The 18,437-nt window shown below is 35.3% G+C and overlaps 1 protein-coding gene across 4 annotated transcripts in view; it reads right to left on the bottom strand.

Moving 5' to 3' along the window:
• The window catches only part of tle2b (TLE family member 2, transcriptional corepressor b), a 65,067-nt gene that overhangs the window by 11,133 nt on the left and 35,497 nt on the right, over window positions 1–18,437 (bottom strand). For 3 of the 4 annotated variants that reach the window (XM_051095329.1, XM_051095331.1, XM_051095332.1), the window contains 6 exons: window positions 12,611–12,673; window positions 9,596–9,670; window positions 6,695–6,872; window positions 5,790–5,806; window positions 2,761–2,895; window positions 841–894 (listed from right to left, as the gene is read on the bottom strand). In XM_051095329.1, the coding sequence (XP_050951286.1) occupies window positions 841–894; window positions 2,761–2,895; window positions 5,790–5,806; window positions 6,695–6,872; window positions 9,596–9,670; window positions 12,611–12,673 (522 nt within the window). The remainder of the gene's footprint in view (window positions 1–840; window positions 895–2,760; window positions 2,896–5,789; window positions 5,807–6,694; window positions 6,873–9,595; window positions 9,671–12,610; window positions 12,674–18,437) is intronic. The other variant, XM_051095330.1, reaches the window with a different exon arrangement.

Below are 18,437 nucleotides of genomic sequence, written 5' to 3'. Positions count from 1 at the left end.
AACCAAACAAAACACAAAATAAGAAACTAAAGTAACAAAAAAACTAAACACAGCATTATCAAAACAAAACAAGAACGTAATTTGACAAAAAAAAAAACTGTATCAAAACAAACCAAACAAACAAAAAAGAATGTAAATAGACAAAAAAAAAGACACAAAACAAAAAATAAGAAACTAAACTAACAAACAAATAAAAAAACACAGCATTAGCAAAATAAAACAAGAAAATAAAAAAAAAAAAAAAAAAAAAAAAAAAAAAAAACTAAAAAACAAGAAAGTACACTGACCAAAAACACAAAACAAAAAACAGCATTAATAGAATAATTTAAAAAAAAAAACCCCCCCACCCCAAAAAAACAAACACAAAAATTGTTTTTTTTTCTGGAAATCAATAGAATTAATAACAACAAAAACACTTCATTTGAAATAAATAAAATAAAATGTACATTAAAAAAAAATATATTTTCACTCATCCCTGATTAAAAACAGGCTGTCAATTTAACACATTCATTTCATTAATTATATATTTTCCTACCATCTGAACAATTCAGCTGAAATACCATCATCAGAAGACAATATGAATCATAATTTTTAGATCTATTAAACCCACTTACTGTAAAGTCTATTCACTCTTGTCTACAGCAATAATGTCTTTATCTTTATTTGGAGGCTTTTACAAGCACTTATTGATATGACAATTGTAGTAATTAATCAGCATATCATTTGATGAATTCAAAATAAAATTGTAATTAAATTAATTACAATTTTCAAATGATGAAGATTGACAGCACAAAGTACAGACTTTCACCAATGTTAATTTAGGAGTGGATGTGAACTGACCTCATTTGAGACATCTACTACAAGATTGTCCTCGCTCTTGTCTCCATCACTGTCCTAAAAGACAACAGACAGGAGAAGGACTGTGTTAGACGACACACACACACAGGCACAAAAATATATTCCCCTATGGGATATTTATCAGGTAGATACATGTACAATATTGCAGTGTCCTCTTTCTGCTCCCCCCGCTCCCCCCGCTCCCCCTCCCAAGTGTCTAATTTCACCAATCACAGTAGGGGAGACTCTTCCCCCCCACCAACACCACCTTGTCCATCGCTCTCACACGGCTCACACTCATCTCACTCTCCTCTTTCGCCCATCTCTGGGAATCAGGGGGTGACAACGCACTTAGTTGCTATGGCAACAGGGCTTTGATGTGATCATGGCCTGATGTTCCTATTGCCATCACCCTATAGTGACATCATCCCCCTAATTATACCCGCATGGATGGTCACATCCGACATTGAGAAAATGTTATACCTGACGCACTGTTGAGCTTTATCAACTTTAATAAACAAATACAGCATAAAAAAAGAGTATACCTTTACATTAGACATAAGTTTTTATTAATATATATTTATATACATAATATAATATAATATAAACATTACACATTAAAGTGTATTTAGAATTATATAATATATATTTATAAATGTATAAATATTATTAAAACTGAATTTTTCTATTAAAATAATATTTATGTTTTATTTTTTATTTTATTTTTATTTTACATAGTATAAATATAAATATGAATGTTATTTAACATACATTTGTTAAATAACATTAGATTATTAATATAAATATCAATATTGTTTAATATATATTTATTCATTATATGTATAATTATAAATACCAATATTACTCAATATACAAATATTTTTGAAATTATATATACTTATAATTACATATATTATAATTAATTATATTTTTATAATAGAATTTTACTATTAATAATATTAAAATAATTAATATTAACCAAGAAAATAGTATTAAAATAGTAATAAACATTAATTTATTAACATATTAAAAATAATAATATATTTAAAATAGAAATTTACTATTAAAATATGTATTTTTTATATTATAATTATTTTTCTATTATAGAATTATACAAATCAATACTATTTTTTTTATAAATTTATTATAAATAAATAAATATAAAATTATAAATTTATATACAATTATCTTTATATAAATTTTTGTGAAAATGTGGAAATATACCATATTAGATTTGTATTGAATTCTGAACATTTCTTAACATAATAAATCATAATAAGACTATTAATAATGAAATTATTTTTAATAAACACAATAAAAGCTGCAATAAAATGAAATGTCTATAATAGATATAAAATATATAAGGAATAAATTCACAAAATAAAAAAATATATATATTCAAATAATATTCAAATAATAATATATTTATAATAGAATGTATAATTAATTATATTTATTTCTAATAGAATTAAAATAATATTTATTTTTATTTCTTTATTACATTAGAATTATAAATCAGAATATTGAATCTACATTTATTAATTATATTTATAATTATAAATATCAATATTATTCAATATACAATTATTTTTTTAATTATATATTTACAATTAATCATATTTGTTTATAAAATAATTTAATAGAACTGTATTATTATTATTATAGAAATGTACTATTAAAATATGTATCATTTTTTGTTTTAGAACTATAATTATATATATATATATATATATATATATATATATATATGCAAATGTTGTGTTTATAATTATCACACATCACATAAAGATGCATGGTACTGTGACAAAAAAAAAAAATCTATAAAATCTAAATGAAATCAAATCAAATTTCAATGGGATAAAATGATTTCATTTAATTAACTGGGTGACAAGTATGATGTCATCGTCATGTGACGTAACCTACGTAGTGAGACTGGAGGATGTCTTTTTCGTCACACCGTCTCCGTTTGGCATCGTTGCTGGCCTGTGAGGGATAAACCCCTGACGGCCCCTGACGATCCTCCGCTGCCTGACTGTCAGTTGACGACACTGATTTACTCTATAGAGACAGAAAACACAGCATAAACACACACACAGTCTCATTTCCAACAAAATGCTAAGGTTGTGCAAAGTTCACTGAATAGTTCATTGTTCTGAGGCTGTATGATCGCTTTGTGTTGGAAGTCAATAACATCAAATGTCATTGCTTCTCGAGTGTCTCTTATCCAAACGTCATGATGTCAAACCTGCGGCATATTTGAATTGCGCTAAAGGGATTTTAAACATAAATTCTGGTATTTGTTTACTAAGAAAGGTCATTGTATGGAAAAGCTACACGAGGGTAAGTAAATTATGGCAATTTTTTATTATTCTTGGGTGATTTATCCTTTTAAAGCTGAATCCTGCACTATTTTGCAATAAAAATCATACTGAATTACTGAATTGGTCCAAAACACTTGGTCACCATCCAGTGTCAATTGTCCATTTCTGAACTTTTATCATTATGAGGAGTACAGCAAAACCGGTCTCAAATCAGTGACTTCAAACACTTCGTTTTCTGCAGCGGTGCAGTTTTATGAGCCAAACAGGAAGTGCATTGGACTGAGATGAGAAAAAAGTGCACAAAGAAGCCCAGTTCTCTCAAACAAACCTGTTTTCTCCAAAATCTCTCTCTCTCTTTTCACTCCCCCTCGCTCAGACCTTTCCTTGACTCCCTCATTTTCTTCCTCTACAGTCAGCAACAAGAAACCATCTCAGAGAACTTAGCTGTTCTCTTTCTTCTCTAAATCGCTCCTATGGAAGCCAGTTTCTGTCAAAAATTCAAATATAATTGCAAATTTTTATCTGACAGCTCAGATTTTGTTCTCGGAATTTACAGTTTGTATCTCACAATTCTGTGAGAATTCTGCTAGAATTTTAACATTTCAAATCAAATTTGTGAGATAAAAAGTCGCAATTATCTTTTTTTTTTTGATTCCGTGGAAGAAAATATAAATGTCAGAATTGTGAGATACAAACTCAGAATTAAGATGTAAATTCCGAATTCTGAGAAAAAAAGTTTGAATGGCAAGACATAAACTCAGAATTGTGAGATGTAAACTCAAAATTCTGAGAAAAATATCAGAATTGTGAGGCATAAACTTGGAATTTTGAGGAAAAAAAAAATACGAATTGCGAGGCAAAAACTTGGAATTCTGAGAAAAAAGTCAGAATTGCGGGATATAAACTTAGAATTGAGATGTAAACTCAGAATTCTGAGAAAAAAGTCATAATTGCGAAGCATAAACTTGGAATTCTGAGAAAAAAGTCAGAATTGCGAGATATAAACTCAGAATTAAGAGGTAAACTCATAAAGTCTGAATTGTAAGATGTAAACTAAAAAAGTCAAAATTGCAAGATATAAACTCAGAATTCTGAGAAAAAAGTCCAAATTGTGAAATATAAACTCAGAATTGAGATGTAAACTTGGAATTCTGGGAGAAAAAAAGTCAGAATTGTGAGATATAAACTTGGAATTTTGAGGGAAAAAATCAGAATTGCGAGGCAAAAACTTGGAATTCTGAGAAAAAAAGTCTGAATTGCGGGATATAAACTTAGAATTGAGATGTAAACTCAGAATTCTGAGAAAAAAGTCAGAATTGCGAGGCATAAACTTGGAATTTTGAGGGAAAGAAATCAGAATTGCGAGGCAAAAACTTGGAATTTTGAGGGGAAAAAAATCTGAATTTCAAGGAAAAACTTGGAATTCTGAGAAAAAAGTCAGAATTGCGGGATATAAACTTAGAATTGAGATGTAAACTAAAAAAGTCAAAATTGCAATATATTCTCAGAATTCTGAGGAAAAAGTCCAAATTGTGAAATATAAACTCAGAATTAAGATGTAAACTCAGAATTCTGAGAGAAAAAAGTCAGAATTGCAAGGCAAAAACTTGGAATTCTGAGGAAAAAAGTCTGAAGTGTGAGATATAAACTCAGAATTCTGAGAAAAGAGTCAGAATTGAAAAATACATACTCAGAATTGAGATGTAAACTCAGAATTGTGACATAAACTTAGAATTGAGATGTAAACTCAGAAATTCTGAGAAAAAAGTCAGAATTGTGAGACAAACTCAGAACTGCAACTTGCAAGATGAAAAATTCTAAATTGTGAGATGTAAATTAAAAAAGTCATAATTGCAAGATATAAATTCTTAGAATTCTGAGAAAAAAACTCTGAAATGTGAGATGTAAACTCAGAATTCTGAGAAAAAAGTCAGAATTGTGAGATATTATCTCAGAATCACAAGATGCAAGATGTAAAAAAAAAGTCTGAATTGTGAGATGTAAACTAAAAAAGCCAGAATTACAAGATATATATATGCAGAATTGCGAGATATAAACTCAAAATTGTGAGACTGAAAATTGCAAACTCTGAGCCAGCATTGCGAGAAATATTTTGCGATTTTTTTCAGAATTGCAAGGAAAAAAGTCAGTTACCTTTTTAATATATTTTTTAACTTTCATAATTATCCATTTTCAATTTTCATAAATATCCATTTAAATGAACATCAAAACTTTTTAACAGACAGTACCCAAAATGCAATTGCTTATTTTTAGGATGATTTCCACCATATTTCTAAATAGTGTGACTTTTTGCAGGTTTCAAATGACCTGACGGTAGGTGAACAAGCTAGCAAGTTTCCTTTTTTGCATGGACCGTTTGTTTACGACTAACTATGATGCAACCAAACGACAGAGAATTACGGTTTGTTATACTAAAAGAACAGAATGAACACTTTTCCTCAGTGCTAATGGCAGAGGGCAGGAACAGTGCGGTTTAGAGAGTCCTGAAAGGTCGGTCAGATTTCATAATCCGTACTTCTCTTAAAGGACTCTGTTTTTGGAGTCGTTTATCAAAGTCAGTGGGGTGGAGGCACACATATACACATACAAACACACAAGTTTGATACTCACCCTGCTGGGCGCACCCTCTGGGAGCGGAGGAGAGAGAGAGACAAAAAGAGAAGGGAGGGGTTGGGGATTGACGTCAGTCTAGATAATAATAACAACAATTCCATAGCAAGCCAAGGTCATGCTGAAAAATCCAGTCAGGGTGCAATAAAAATACATCCATTGTATTGAGCTCCCTAAGCAAGTTGCCCCTCTGGCCTTCAGTCTATCAGAGTTTCAAGGCTTCTTAGAAGTCTATCCAATCTTCCGGACCGACTCAACACACCCTTGTTCTCGCTATGAGTTTTTTTAGGCCAACTTTTGCATCATCACTCCCTTATCATGCGTCCTTTGATGCTGGACAAATCATATTTACGAGGTAAGTGCACAATAAACTTTTAACAAACTTTACCAGTTGCATGCATTTTGAACCTTTAAGAATAGTTCACCTAAAAAACGAAAATTTGCTCACTTGCACACCAATAGATCCTCTGCGGTGAATGGGTGCCGTGAGAATGAGAGTCCAAACAGCTGACAAAAACATCACAGTAATCCACAAGTAATCCACACCACTCCAGTCTATCAGTTAATGCCTTGTGAAATGAAAAGCTGCATGTTTGTAAGAAACAAATCCATGGTGGATTACTTGTGAATTACTTTGATGCTTTTATTAGCTGTTTGGACTGTCATTCTGACAGCACCCATTCACTCGAAGTAGTGACAAAGTGAACTTATTAACATTTACATCTTGCATTGCTTGAGGGTGAGTAAACTGCCAACAAATTTTTTTTTTGAGTGAACTACTTCTTTAAAGAGTAAAGATATATTTAATTTATTATCATTATTATTATGTAATAATATAATCAAGTCCAATGCATTTGTGAGATTAAAAATGCAGGTATAGTAAAACAGGTCAGATAGACACCTACCTCGCAGGTGCTCGGGGTCTAGGTGGTTGCGTTCGTCCTTGTTAGCCAGGTGGGCGGAGACCCCCAGAGCCCCGGTGAGGGCCAGCAGCCCTGACGTGCCACCCAGAGACAGACCTGAAGGGTGAGGAGTGAGAGGAATACCTGGAGTGTGGTGAGACAGGTGCTGGAGCTGCTGCTGCTGAGAGACAGACAGACAAATAAACAGAGATAAAGACAACAGGCATGTGTCGAAATGGATGGATGGATGGACAGTTAGATATGTCCCAACCTAATTTCCTGTTTTGACAGGATTATGAGAACATACTGTAAAATGTAACTATACAGAACATAACTAAGTAACTAAATGTAACATCATAGAAATACAGCATTTCATATGCTCTTCAGTCAGCCTGCAGCAGCAGTGGTGTCAGTCTCTGTCAGTGTCTGTCTGCTGTTGTCCTGTGTGGGCTGTATCACTGTATCACGGGGGTTTAAGTGCAGTAATATGATCAGAGCTCAGAGAGACAGTGGACTGAAGAGAGATTGTGTCGCTCTATAACAGCCAGCAACAAAACAAGCTGTAATTTAGCACAGAGAGGAGAGACCTCTCTTTATGGGCTTTCTGATCTCTCTTTCCTTTTTTCTCCCCCTCCATCTCATATCTTATTCTATCTATCTATCTATCTATCTATCTATCTATCTATCTATCTATCTATCTATCTGTCTGTCTGTCTGTCTATCTATCTATCTATCTATCTATCTGTCTGTCTGTCTGTCTGTCTGTCTATCTATCTGTTCGTACAACTATCTGTCAGTCTGTCAAACAGTCTATCTTTTTGTCTGTCTGTCTGTCAGTCCATCCATCCAACTATCTATCTGTCTGTCAAACTGTCTGTCTGTCCGTCCGTCCAATGATCTGTCTGTCTGTCTGTCTGTCTATCTATCCGTTCGTACAACTATCTGTCAGTCTGTCAAACTGTCTATCTTTTTGTCTGTCTGTCTGTCTGTCAGTCCATCCATCCATCCGACTATCTGTCTGTCTGTCAAACTATCTGTCAGTCTGTCCGTCTAATGATCTGTCTGTCTATCTATCTATCCGTTCATACAACTATCTGTCAGTCTGTCAAACTATCTTTTTGTCTGTCTGTCAGTCCATCCGTCTGTCCGTCCATCCGACTATCTATCTGTCTGTCACACTGTCTGTCCGTCCATCTGTCCAACTATCTGTCTGCCTGTCTGTCTGTCTATCTATCTGTCTATCTCTCTATCTGTTTATCTATCTATCTATCTATCTATCTATCTATCTATCTATCTATCTATCTATCTATCCATCCGTTCATACAACTATTTGTCAGTCTGTCAAACTGTTTATCTTTTTGTCTGTCTGTCTGTCTGTCTGTCAAACTGTCTGTCTGTCCGTCCGTCTAATGATCTGTCTGTCTATCTATCTATCCGTTCATACAACTATCTGTCAGTCTGTCAAACTATCTTTTTGTCTGTCTGTCAGTCCATCCGTCCGTCCATCCGACTATCTATCTGTCTGTCCTTCCATCTGTCCAACTATCTGTCTGTCTGTCTGTCTGTCAAACTGTCTGTTTGTCCGTCCGTCTAATGATCTGTCTGTCTATCTATCTATCCGTTCATACAACTATCTGTCAGTCTGTCTGTCAGTCCATCCATCCATCCGACTATCTATCTGTCTGTCTGTCCGTCTAATTATCTATCTATCTATCCGTTCATACAACTATCTGTCAGTCTGTCAAACTATCTTTTTGTCTGTCTGTCAGTCCATCCGTCCGTCCATCCGACTATCTATCTGTCTGTCCTTCCATCTGTCCAACTATCTGTCTGTCTGTCTGTCTGTCAAACTGTCTGTTTGTCCGTCCGTCTAATGATCTGTCTGTCTATCTATCTATCCGTTCATACAACTATCTGTCAGTCTGTCTGTCAGTCCATCCATCCATCCGACTATCTATCTGTCTGTCTGTCCGTCTAATTATCTGTCTGTCTATCTATCTATTCGTTCATACAACTCTGTCAGTCTGTCAAACTATCTTTTTGTCTGTCTGTCAGTCCATCCGTCCGTCCATCCGACTATCTATCTGTCTGTCCTTCCATCTGTCCAACTATCTGTCTGTCTGTCTGTCTGTCAAACTGTCTGTTTGTCCGTCCGTCTAATGATCTGTCTGTCTATCTATCTATCCGTTCATACAACTATCTGTCAGTCTGTCTGTCAGTCCATCCATCCATCCGACTATCTATCTGTCTGTCTGTCCGTCTAATTATCTGTCTGTCTATCTATCTATCCGTTCATACAACTCTGTCAGTCTGTCAAACTATCTTTTTGTCTGTCTGTCAGTCCATCCGTCCGTCCATCCGACTATCTATCTGTCTGTCTGTCACACTGTCTGTCCGTCCATCTGTCCAACTATCTGTCTGTCTGTCTATCTAGCTATCTGTTTGTACAACTATCTGTCTGTCTGTCAAACTGTCTGTCCGTCCGTCTGTCCATCTATCTGTTTGTACAACTGTCTGTATGTCAAACTGTCTACCTTTTTGTCTGTCAGTCCATCCGTCCTTCCGACTGTCTATCTGTCTGTCTGTCCAACTGTCGTCCGCCCATCCAACTATCTGTCTATCAGTCCATCTGTCCGACTATCTATCTGCCTGTCTGTCTATCTGCCTGTCTGTCTATCTATCTGTCTATCTATCTATTTATCTATCTATCTATGTGTCAATCATTCAATCAAACTACCATCTGTCCATCCATCCATCTAATTATGTCTTTCAAACTATCCATCAAACTGTCAATCTATCTATCCATCATCAATCTGTCTACATGTCTGTGTACCCATCCATCTATCTATCTATCTATCTATCTATCCATCCATTTATCAGTATGAGAGGTCAGAGGTCACTCACCCCTATGATGGCGTTGAGCTCTGCCATGGTGACCTGTTTGGCACGTTCCACCGCCTGAACAACCTGCTGTTGATGCTGATACACACAAAGATACATGGTAAGTCAGAGATGCAAAATATACACTTGTAGACACAAACCAACTATACTCAAATAAAACTTGACTTAAACACGTCTTACAAAAATTGTATTTATCTTTCATCTCTCTCACATTCTCTCGTTCCATCTCTCTGTCCGTCACACACACACACAGAGTCAGTATTGACAGACATATCACTCTGTCCTTCCCCGTCAGCAGATACTAACTCAAGCTAATGCTAAAGGTGACCTCCTAATCAATACAGTTCCGCCTGATCTTTTATTGCTCATCTGCCCAAATAAATCCTCCTCATTTAAAATGAGAATCCATTCCAGACATTTTATTGGACCACAGTTATCCTCATGTAATGAAAGGGAGCTCTATCAGTATACATAAAAGTTTATATTTGCAGACTGAATGAAAATAATGAAAGGTAAACAAATGTGTTATTCACAGTAGTCATACATAAACTACAATAAAAGTTGTACTTTTATTTAGTCAGAATAACAAAGCTGTGGCTGATTAATGGGTGAATCTCAGAAAGAAAAATCGTCAAATGACAGTCAAAAATAAAGATTATATTTTTGCTTAATTATAATTTGAATGAACAATATTTAACTATTTAACAACATTATGCATAATAATAATAATCACATTTTCCCCAATTCTAATTACTGTAAAAAAAGATAAAGTAACATAAAACATACTTTAATAATTTATACTAAATGATAAAATAACATATCATGTAAATATATATTAATATAAATTATAAAGTAATATATATTAAATATATAAGTGCCTGCAAATTTTTTTTGAGAAATTATGTTAATCCTTTTTCATTTTCCTTTTGAACTCTAAAGGTGAGTTGCATTAATTCATAGTGTGCGTTCATGCAGCCCACTGTAGACTCCAGAGGACTGCAGATCCAAAGCTTTGAAGGTAACAATGGATCTATGGCTCCTCGACAAGGGAACTGGAGCTTTGAATAAGTTGGGACACAAAACGAGCCATTCCAGTCTTAGCCATCCATTCTAACGCAACAGCTAGAAAAGCAACAGACGAATCTCAAGAGCTGTTTAATAATGAAGTTCTCCTTCTACCCTTCATGCGTCTTGATAGAAACTAGCAACATGTCACTATACAAGAACTTTAGTTCACCCAAAAATGAAAATTCTGTTATTATTTATGCATCATTCACTTGGTCCACTTGTTTGAGTTTCTTTCTTCTGTTAAACACAAAAGAAGATATTTTGAAGAATGCTGGTAATCAAGCAATTGAAGGTAGCCATTGACTTCAACAGTATTTTTTTTTATAATATTAAATAAAGACTACTGTCAACTATTTCGCTACCATCAACCAAAGAGCTGACTGTAGCCATTGACTTTCATAGTATTTTCTTCCATAATATGAAAGCCAATGGCTACAGTCAACGAAACAGATGATGGTAGCCATTAATTTCCTTTTTTCTTTTCTTTTTTTCAAAATATGAAAGCCAGTGGCTACAGTCAACTGTTTGGCTACTGTCAACCAAACAGATAATGGCAGCCATTGACTTCCATAGTAACTTTTTTCTTCATATGGAAGTCAGTGGCTACCGTCAACTGTTTGGCTATCGTCAACCAAAGAGCTGATGTTAGCCATTGACTTCTATAGTAAATTTTTCATAATATGAAAGTCACTGACTACCGTCAACCAAACAACTGATGGTAGCCATTGACTTCAATTGTACTTTTTTCATAATATGAAAGTCAGTGGCTACTGTCAACTGTTTGGCTACCATCAAACAAACAGCTAATGCTAGCCATTGACTTCCATTGTAATTTTTTCCATAATATGAAAGTCAGTGGCTACCATCAACCAAACACCTGACAGTAGCCATTGACTTCCAGAATATTTGTTTTCCATAATATAAAAAGCCAATGGCCATCGTCAACATCTATTGGTAGTGATTGACTTCCATTGACTTCCATATTATTTTTTTCCAAAATATGAAAGCCAGTGGCTTCCATCAACTGTTTTGCTACTGTCAACCAAACAGATAATGGCAGCCATTGACTTCCATAGTAACTTTTTCCTTCATATGGAAGTCAGTGGCTACCGTCAACTGTTTGGCTATCGTCAACCAAAGAGCTGACGTTACCCACTGATTCCATAGCTTTTTTTTTCATAATATGAAAGTCAATGGCTACTGTCAACCAAACAGCTGAACGTAGCCATTGACTTCTATAGTATTTTTTTCCATAATATGAAAGCCATAGGCTACTGTCAACTGTTTGGCAATCGTCGACCAAAGAGCTGACAGTACCCATTGATTCCATAGCTTTTTTTTTTCATAATATGAAAGTCAATGGCTACTGTCAACCAAACAGCTGAACGTAGCCAATGATTCCATAGTATTTTTTTCCATAATATGAAAGTCAATGGCTATCATGAACTGTTTGGCATTTTTTTGGGGGAGTGAACTATCCCTTTAATGAATTTATTGTAACCAAGAACTCTTCAGTTTGTATGTGAATGACTAGAATTGGATCTTTCAACTCATTTGAAAGGTAAAGTGAGTCATTGTTGGACTTCTGGTTCAACCAATAGTGTAACTTTGGAGCCTGCTTGTAATGCTAGCAGCAGAGCTGCTAATAAAGCAAACAGTGATGCTGGACTCAAGCTGAATTTGCAACCCGAGCTCATCAAGTCATCACAGAAGACTTTCGGTAACTGAAGCGGCAGGAGTTTGCAGCTTCGTTAAAAAACGCAGGATATCAGCAATCCTTGTTTAGTCAGAGATGTAAGACGGGGTCGTTAAAATCTAGAAGCTGTCTGCCAAACTGAGGGTGAATTAGTCTGACGGGGAGGGGGGAGAAAAAATGTGTGTGTGAGTGTGTGTACGCCTGTGGGAGAAGACCCCAGAACCCTGATGAGTTGTCAATCACTGTCAGCGTACCTCCTGAGAGAGGAAAGGGATGATTTGAGCACAGATAGCACTGAGTCGCTTCACGATCTCCGCCTGCAAGAGAACACACACGTACACACGCTCCATTAGAAGAGAAAACAGTGACAGTGATAAACCTGTACAACTGCACTGGGCTCTCAATTCCCAAGTACACAAATGGTTTCATTTTAGATTATATTCATGACAATAATGTCTAAGCAACAAAAGATACACAAGACAGAGAAAGAGCGTGATGGATATTAATGAAATGAAGGCTATTTAGCACAGCTCGGATGGAGAATATAGGTTCATTGAAATTTTGTAGACATGAATGATAAAAAAACATTCCTAACACCCAAGCAACCACACAAAAATGATCATGATTTCTTGATTAAATTCGAGTACTCGATTAAAAATAAATAAATAAATCCTTGATTACATTTTGTCTGTGTCGAGTAATCAACGAAATACCGGAAGTGGCGCATTCCACAGAAAAGAGTGTGCATTATATATTATATATATTATATATTAAACCCATTTACATTTTTTTAAAAAGCATTATGCCATTGTGAATTCACAATGTGATTCAATTAAATACATATATGCGCTTTAATTATTTATATGCGTGTAGGTTACGGCGTTCACCGTGTGGCTCCACAAGAACAGTTATCATTTACATGTGTGGAGCGTCTCAAACTCCATCTCTGCATATTGTTGTGAGTCTGGCTTTATTATAACGTTCATCTGGAAACGCAACGTGCGCCATTTCATCAGTTTTGTAAGGTAAATTATTTATAAACCTACGCAAACACAGGAGAATGGACCCTTTTTACAAGCCTGTGATGACGCGTTTTAACGGTCATCATCATCATAAATCCTTTAAACTTTTTTATATTTTGATTTTTAAAAATATGTATGTGCGTTTATAACACTATACTTTGTATTTGTAACGGGACTCGTGGGCAGCGTATAAGATCCAGATGCGAGCTTTATTATGACACAGCGTAGTCAAGACAGGCAGGGTCGATAACCAAACAATCAGTGAAACGTAGGCAAGACAAAAGCGTAATCCAATAAAACAGGCAATGAGTCCAAATACCGAAGAGCAGTCCAAATAAGCAAAAGGCTATGAAAACTAGGCTAAACTATGGCAATGGATCAAGACAAAACTATGGCAAAAACAAGGCAAAGAAACAAGAGAAAACGCTTAGTAGAGTCCACACAGCAAAACAATACTTCGCGGGGCCTGTTTGGTTTAGGCCTCCTTAAATGGCCACCAAACAGGAAGTTACCAGTGAAGCAGCAGAGGGAGCAGCAACAGGCAGTCAACGGGTGAGGGCTCCCTCTGCTGGCGTGGCGTTACAGTATTATAGCACCTTTTTATTAAGTTACAAAAAAATTGTTAACGCTATGCGAGGGTCTTTCTAATGACATTGTTCTCTCTTCTGACTTTTTTTTTGTCTCTTTCAATTTTTTTCCTGTGATTAAAAGTTGTGAAAACACTATCGTGTAATTTTTCTTTTGCTATCTGAGCAAATGTGAATGCAAAAAATATATTTGTGGTACTCTCCCATTCACTGCTCTCGGATTTTACCCAACTATGACGACTTCCGCTATGAGAAACCCAGAAAAATGTGAGAAAGGTCCATACGCCAATATTCTTCTCAAAATGCCGTTAATCGTGATTTCAATATAAAAGCTTAAACCATCATTCTGAGTTTACACGTTTTGATGTCCACATATTCAATAAATTACAGTGGCCGTAACATTTCTATCGTAAAGAAATATTAAAAATTAAGTGGACATTTGGATTAAAATATTGTTTGGTCAATATTAAACAAGGATTAGATCACGTTGTAGTGTAAAAACAATCGTCAAGCCGTTGGCGCCATCTGCAGTCATATAATGCGTAATGTACATTAGCTCTTTTGTTCATAATTAAAGTTCTGTTCAATAAAATGATTACTTGCTTTTGATACTTTGAACTATTTATTAAAAACTATTTATTATTGCCTCATTGCTATTATACAGTAGTGAACATTTGACATGGATCAAAACCTTTCATCAAAGTTGTCCTAAAACCAAAACCATATCTGTTCTTGTCTTAGGACAACTTCGATGAACTTTGTTCGTTTATATCAATTTTTATTACTACAAAAAAATTAATTATAATAATCTGATTACTCGATCAATCGTCAGAATGATTGACCGATTAGCAACACCCTATTAAGTGTCTACAACACCCTATTAACCAGTGTCTTTCCTGCTGACCTTTGATGATGCAATTCAACCATACTAATAAGCAAAAATTACTCTAGATAAACTAACCTTTGTGCTTCATTTTTTATAGCTGAAGAGTGATCTCCTGCATAAATGTACTTTTCTTTCAGCCTGAGGTGAATTCATTTTGGACTTTTGGTGTAAAAGGGCTTTTACATTAAAATTGTTTTATATTAAAAACAAAGAAGCAAACCCTGCCCAGATTTAAAAAGTAACGCAACACATTACTTTCCATAAAAAGTAACTAAGTAACGTAATTAGTTGCTTTTTCAGGGAGAAACGCAAAATTGTAATGCATTAGTTTTAAAAGTAACTTTCCCAACACTGCTCATAACATCACAGCAACCACCCAAAAACCACAGTGGTGCCCTAGTAACACCCTAAAAACCACTCAGAACACCATGGCAATTCTTAAAAACCATTCACAAAAACTCCAGCAAATAATTAAAATAATTCATAACATGCAAACAACAACTTGAATACCTTAGCAACCCCCTAGCAACCAACAAAATACTTAAAGCATCTTATTATATTCTAGCAACCACACAGAACACTTTTGGTAACCACATACTGTAGAAATGCCCAGCAACACCCTAGTAAATAAAATAGGACACCCTAACAACCACTTAGAACACCTTAGCAACCACATAGAATCGAGGCAATGAGTTTTACACGGCAAATTACATTTATGTTCTTTAGAAAATATATGTCTAGTTTGTGTGTGTGTGTTGAGTTCTATTCATTCAGCCATTTGCCTGGGCTTACTCTCCATGTGTGTGTATGTGAGAAAGAAAGAGAGCTCTTCATGCTGAATAGCTTGAATAGTCTCAATCTCCTTGCAACAGAGCACACAAACACACACACGTTTAATTATAGTCTCACTAAGAAAAACAACAGACAGGCAGACAAGTGTTTCACACACACTGCAACACATGAACAGTTAATTACTTTCACTCGCACACATACACACACACACACACGTTCCTTTCAAGGCGCTCCTTGCGGTGCCCAGTCACCATCCACCTTCATACTCTGGCCATTATCATCTTTTTACTGTTTTTTCATCCTTTTCTTCCTGTCCTGTGATAAGGCTGTGTGAATCTCTCTAACACGCACACTTACACACACACACTCTAATGGAGGAGTATTTGCGGTGATGGAGGCACAGAAACACAGCAGACCTCTAAGTGCACTCTAATACCTACATGAGGAGCAAAGCAAACCTGTGTTTTAGAGCTCTGTGTTTGTAACGGAGCTATTTTAATCTGCACACCAACACACAATACATTAAACAAAATTCATAACGCTGTATCTATCTATCTATCTATCTATCTATCTATCTATCTATCTATTTATCTATCTTATCTGTCTGTCTGTTCATCAGTACAACAATCCATCTGTCAATTTGTCTATCTATCTATCTATCTATCTATCATTTGTCTTTCTGTCTGTCTGACTGTCTCTGTCCATCCATCCGTACAATAATCCATCTGCCAATTTGTCTATCTGTCTATCTATCTGTCTATCTATCTATCTATCTATCTATCTATCTATCTATCTATCTATCTATCTATCTATCTATCTATCGTCTTTCTCTCTGTCTATCTCTGTCCATCCATCCTTACAACAATCTGTCAATTTGTCTTTCTGTCTATCTGTCTGTCTGTCTGTCCATCCATCCGTACAACAATCCATCTGTCAATTTGTCTATCTATCTATCTATCTATCTATCTATCTATCTATCAACTGTCTCTGTCCATCCATGTACAATAATCCATCTGCCAATTTGTCTATCTATCTATCTATCTATCTATCTATCTATCTATCTATCTATCTATCATTTGTCTTTCTGTCTGTCTGACTGTCTCTGTCCATCCATCCGTACAACAATCCATCTGTCAATTTGTCTATCTATCTATCTATCTATCTATCTATCTATCTATCTATCTATCTATCTATCTATCTATCTATCATTTGTCTTTCTGTCTGTCTGACTGTCTCTGTCCATCCATCTATCCATCTATCTAATCCATCTATCTATCTATCTGTCTATCTATCTATCTATCTATCTATCTATCTATCTATCTATCTATCTATCGTCTTTCTCTCTGTCTATCTCTGTCCATCCATCCTTACAACAATCTGTCAATTTGTCTTTCTGTCTATCTGTCTGTCTGTCTGTCCATCCATCCGTACAACAATCCATCTGCCAATTTGTCTATCTATCTATCTATCTGTCTGACTGTCTCTGTCCATCCATCCGTACAATCCATCTGTCAATTTGTCTATCTATCCATCTATCTATCTATCATTTGTCTTTCTGTCTGTCTGACTGTCTCTGTCCATCCATCCTTACAACAATCCTTCTGCCAATTTGTCTATCTATCTATCTTTCTATCTATCATTTGTCTTTCTGTCTGACTGTCTCTGTCCATCCATCCGTACAACAATCCATCTGTCAATTTGTCTATCCATCTATCTGTCCATCTGTCCGTCCATCCGTCTATCTATCTATCTATCTATCTATCTATCTATCTTTCTATCTATCATTTGTCTTTCTTTCTGACTGTCTCTGTCCATCCATCCGTACAACAATCCATCTGTCAATTTGTCTATCTATCTATCTGTCCATCTGTCCGTCCATCCGTCTATCTATCTATTTATCTATCTATCTATCATTTGTCTTTCTGTCTGTCTATCTATCTATCTGTCCATCCGTCCGTCCATCCATCCGTCCAGCCATCCGTACATCTATCTACCTATCTATGTCTGTTTGTCTGTCTATCTATCACAGTGCATTGGATATTGACTTATAAAAATCAGGTTATATTTCATAGAGTAACTGGAAATATTATTACTACCTGGCAGAATACTTGTTACTGCTGCCATATGAGACTGCAGACGAGTGAACGGAAGCTTGTTCAGTTGTTTGCATTTTTGTTGGGACACAGTGTAGCAGTGATGCTGAACATCTGCAGATTGTGTGCGCGAGTGAAACAGAGCTCATTTGTGTATAATGAGGTTGAGAGAGCGAGTGATGTAACCCGTTTGGAATGAAACAGAGTGTGTTTGAGAAAGAGAGAGAGAGAGCGCAGGAGGGAAATGAAGAAACAGAGAAGGAAAACAAGATGTGTGTGCATGTTTGTGAGGAAGTCCCAGGGTGCCAACCTTTTAGCATAATGGCTTTGTCACTCGATCAAAAGGACCTGAGTAGGTGCAGATGCCCCGCTGCTTGTGTGTGCACATATATTTACCCAAAATTCACGTGAGTGTGTGAACATGCCTCCACATTTGCATAGATTTGCTTTGTGTGTGTTCAACAGTTATTAACTTTCTACCATCGAACTGGAATGAATCATATTTTCAATATATCTACATGACTTCGTGACATGTTTGCATGCCAGAAAGGCAGGAGCATTCACAGTTCTGGTCTGTGCTAATTAAATAGGCAAGAATAATGTTCGCTCAACTGAACTGGATTGATGCTCAAATTTAAACATACGTAAGAAATGTAAATATTAACATTTAAATAAAAAATAAACCTAAATAAATAGTAATA

The sequence above is a fragment of the Labeo rohita genome, chromosome 22 (genome assembly GCF_022985175.1).
Source record: "Labeo rohita strain BAU-BD-2019 chromosome 22, IGBB_LRoh.1.0, whole genome shotgun sequence".
Lineage (NCBI taxonomy): Eukaryota > Metazoa > Chordata > Actinopteri > Cypriniformes > Cyprinidae > Labeo > Labeo rohita.
The sequence above is the reverse complement of the archived record's forward strand: the minus strand, read 5'-3'. Positions and strand labels throughout refer to the sequence as shown.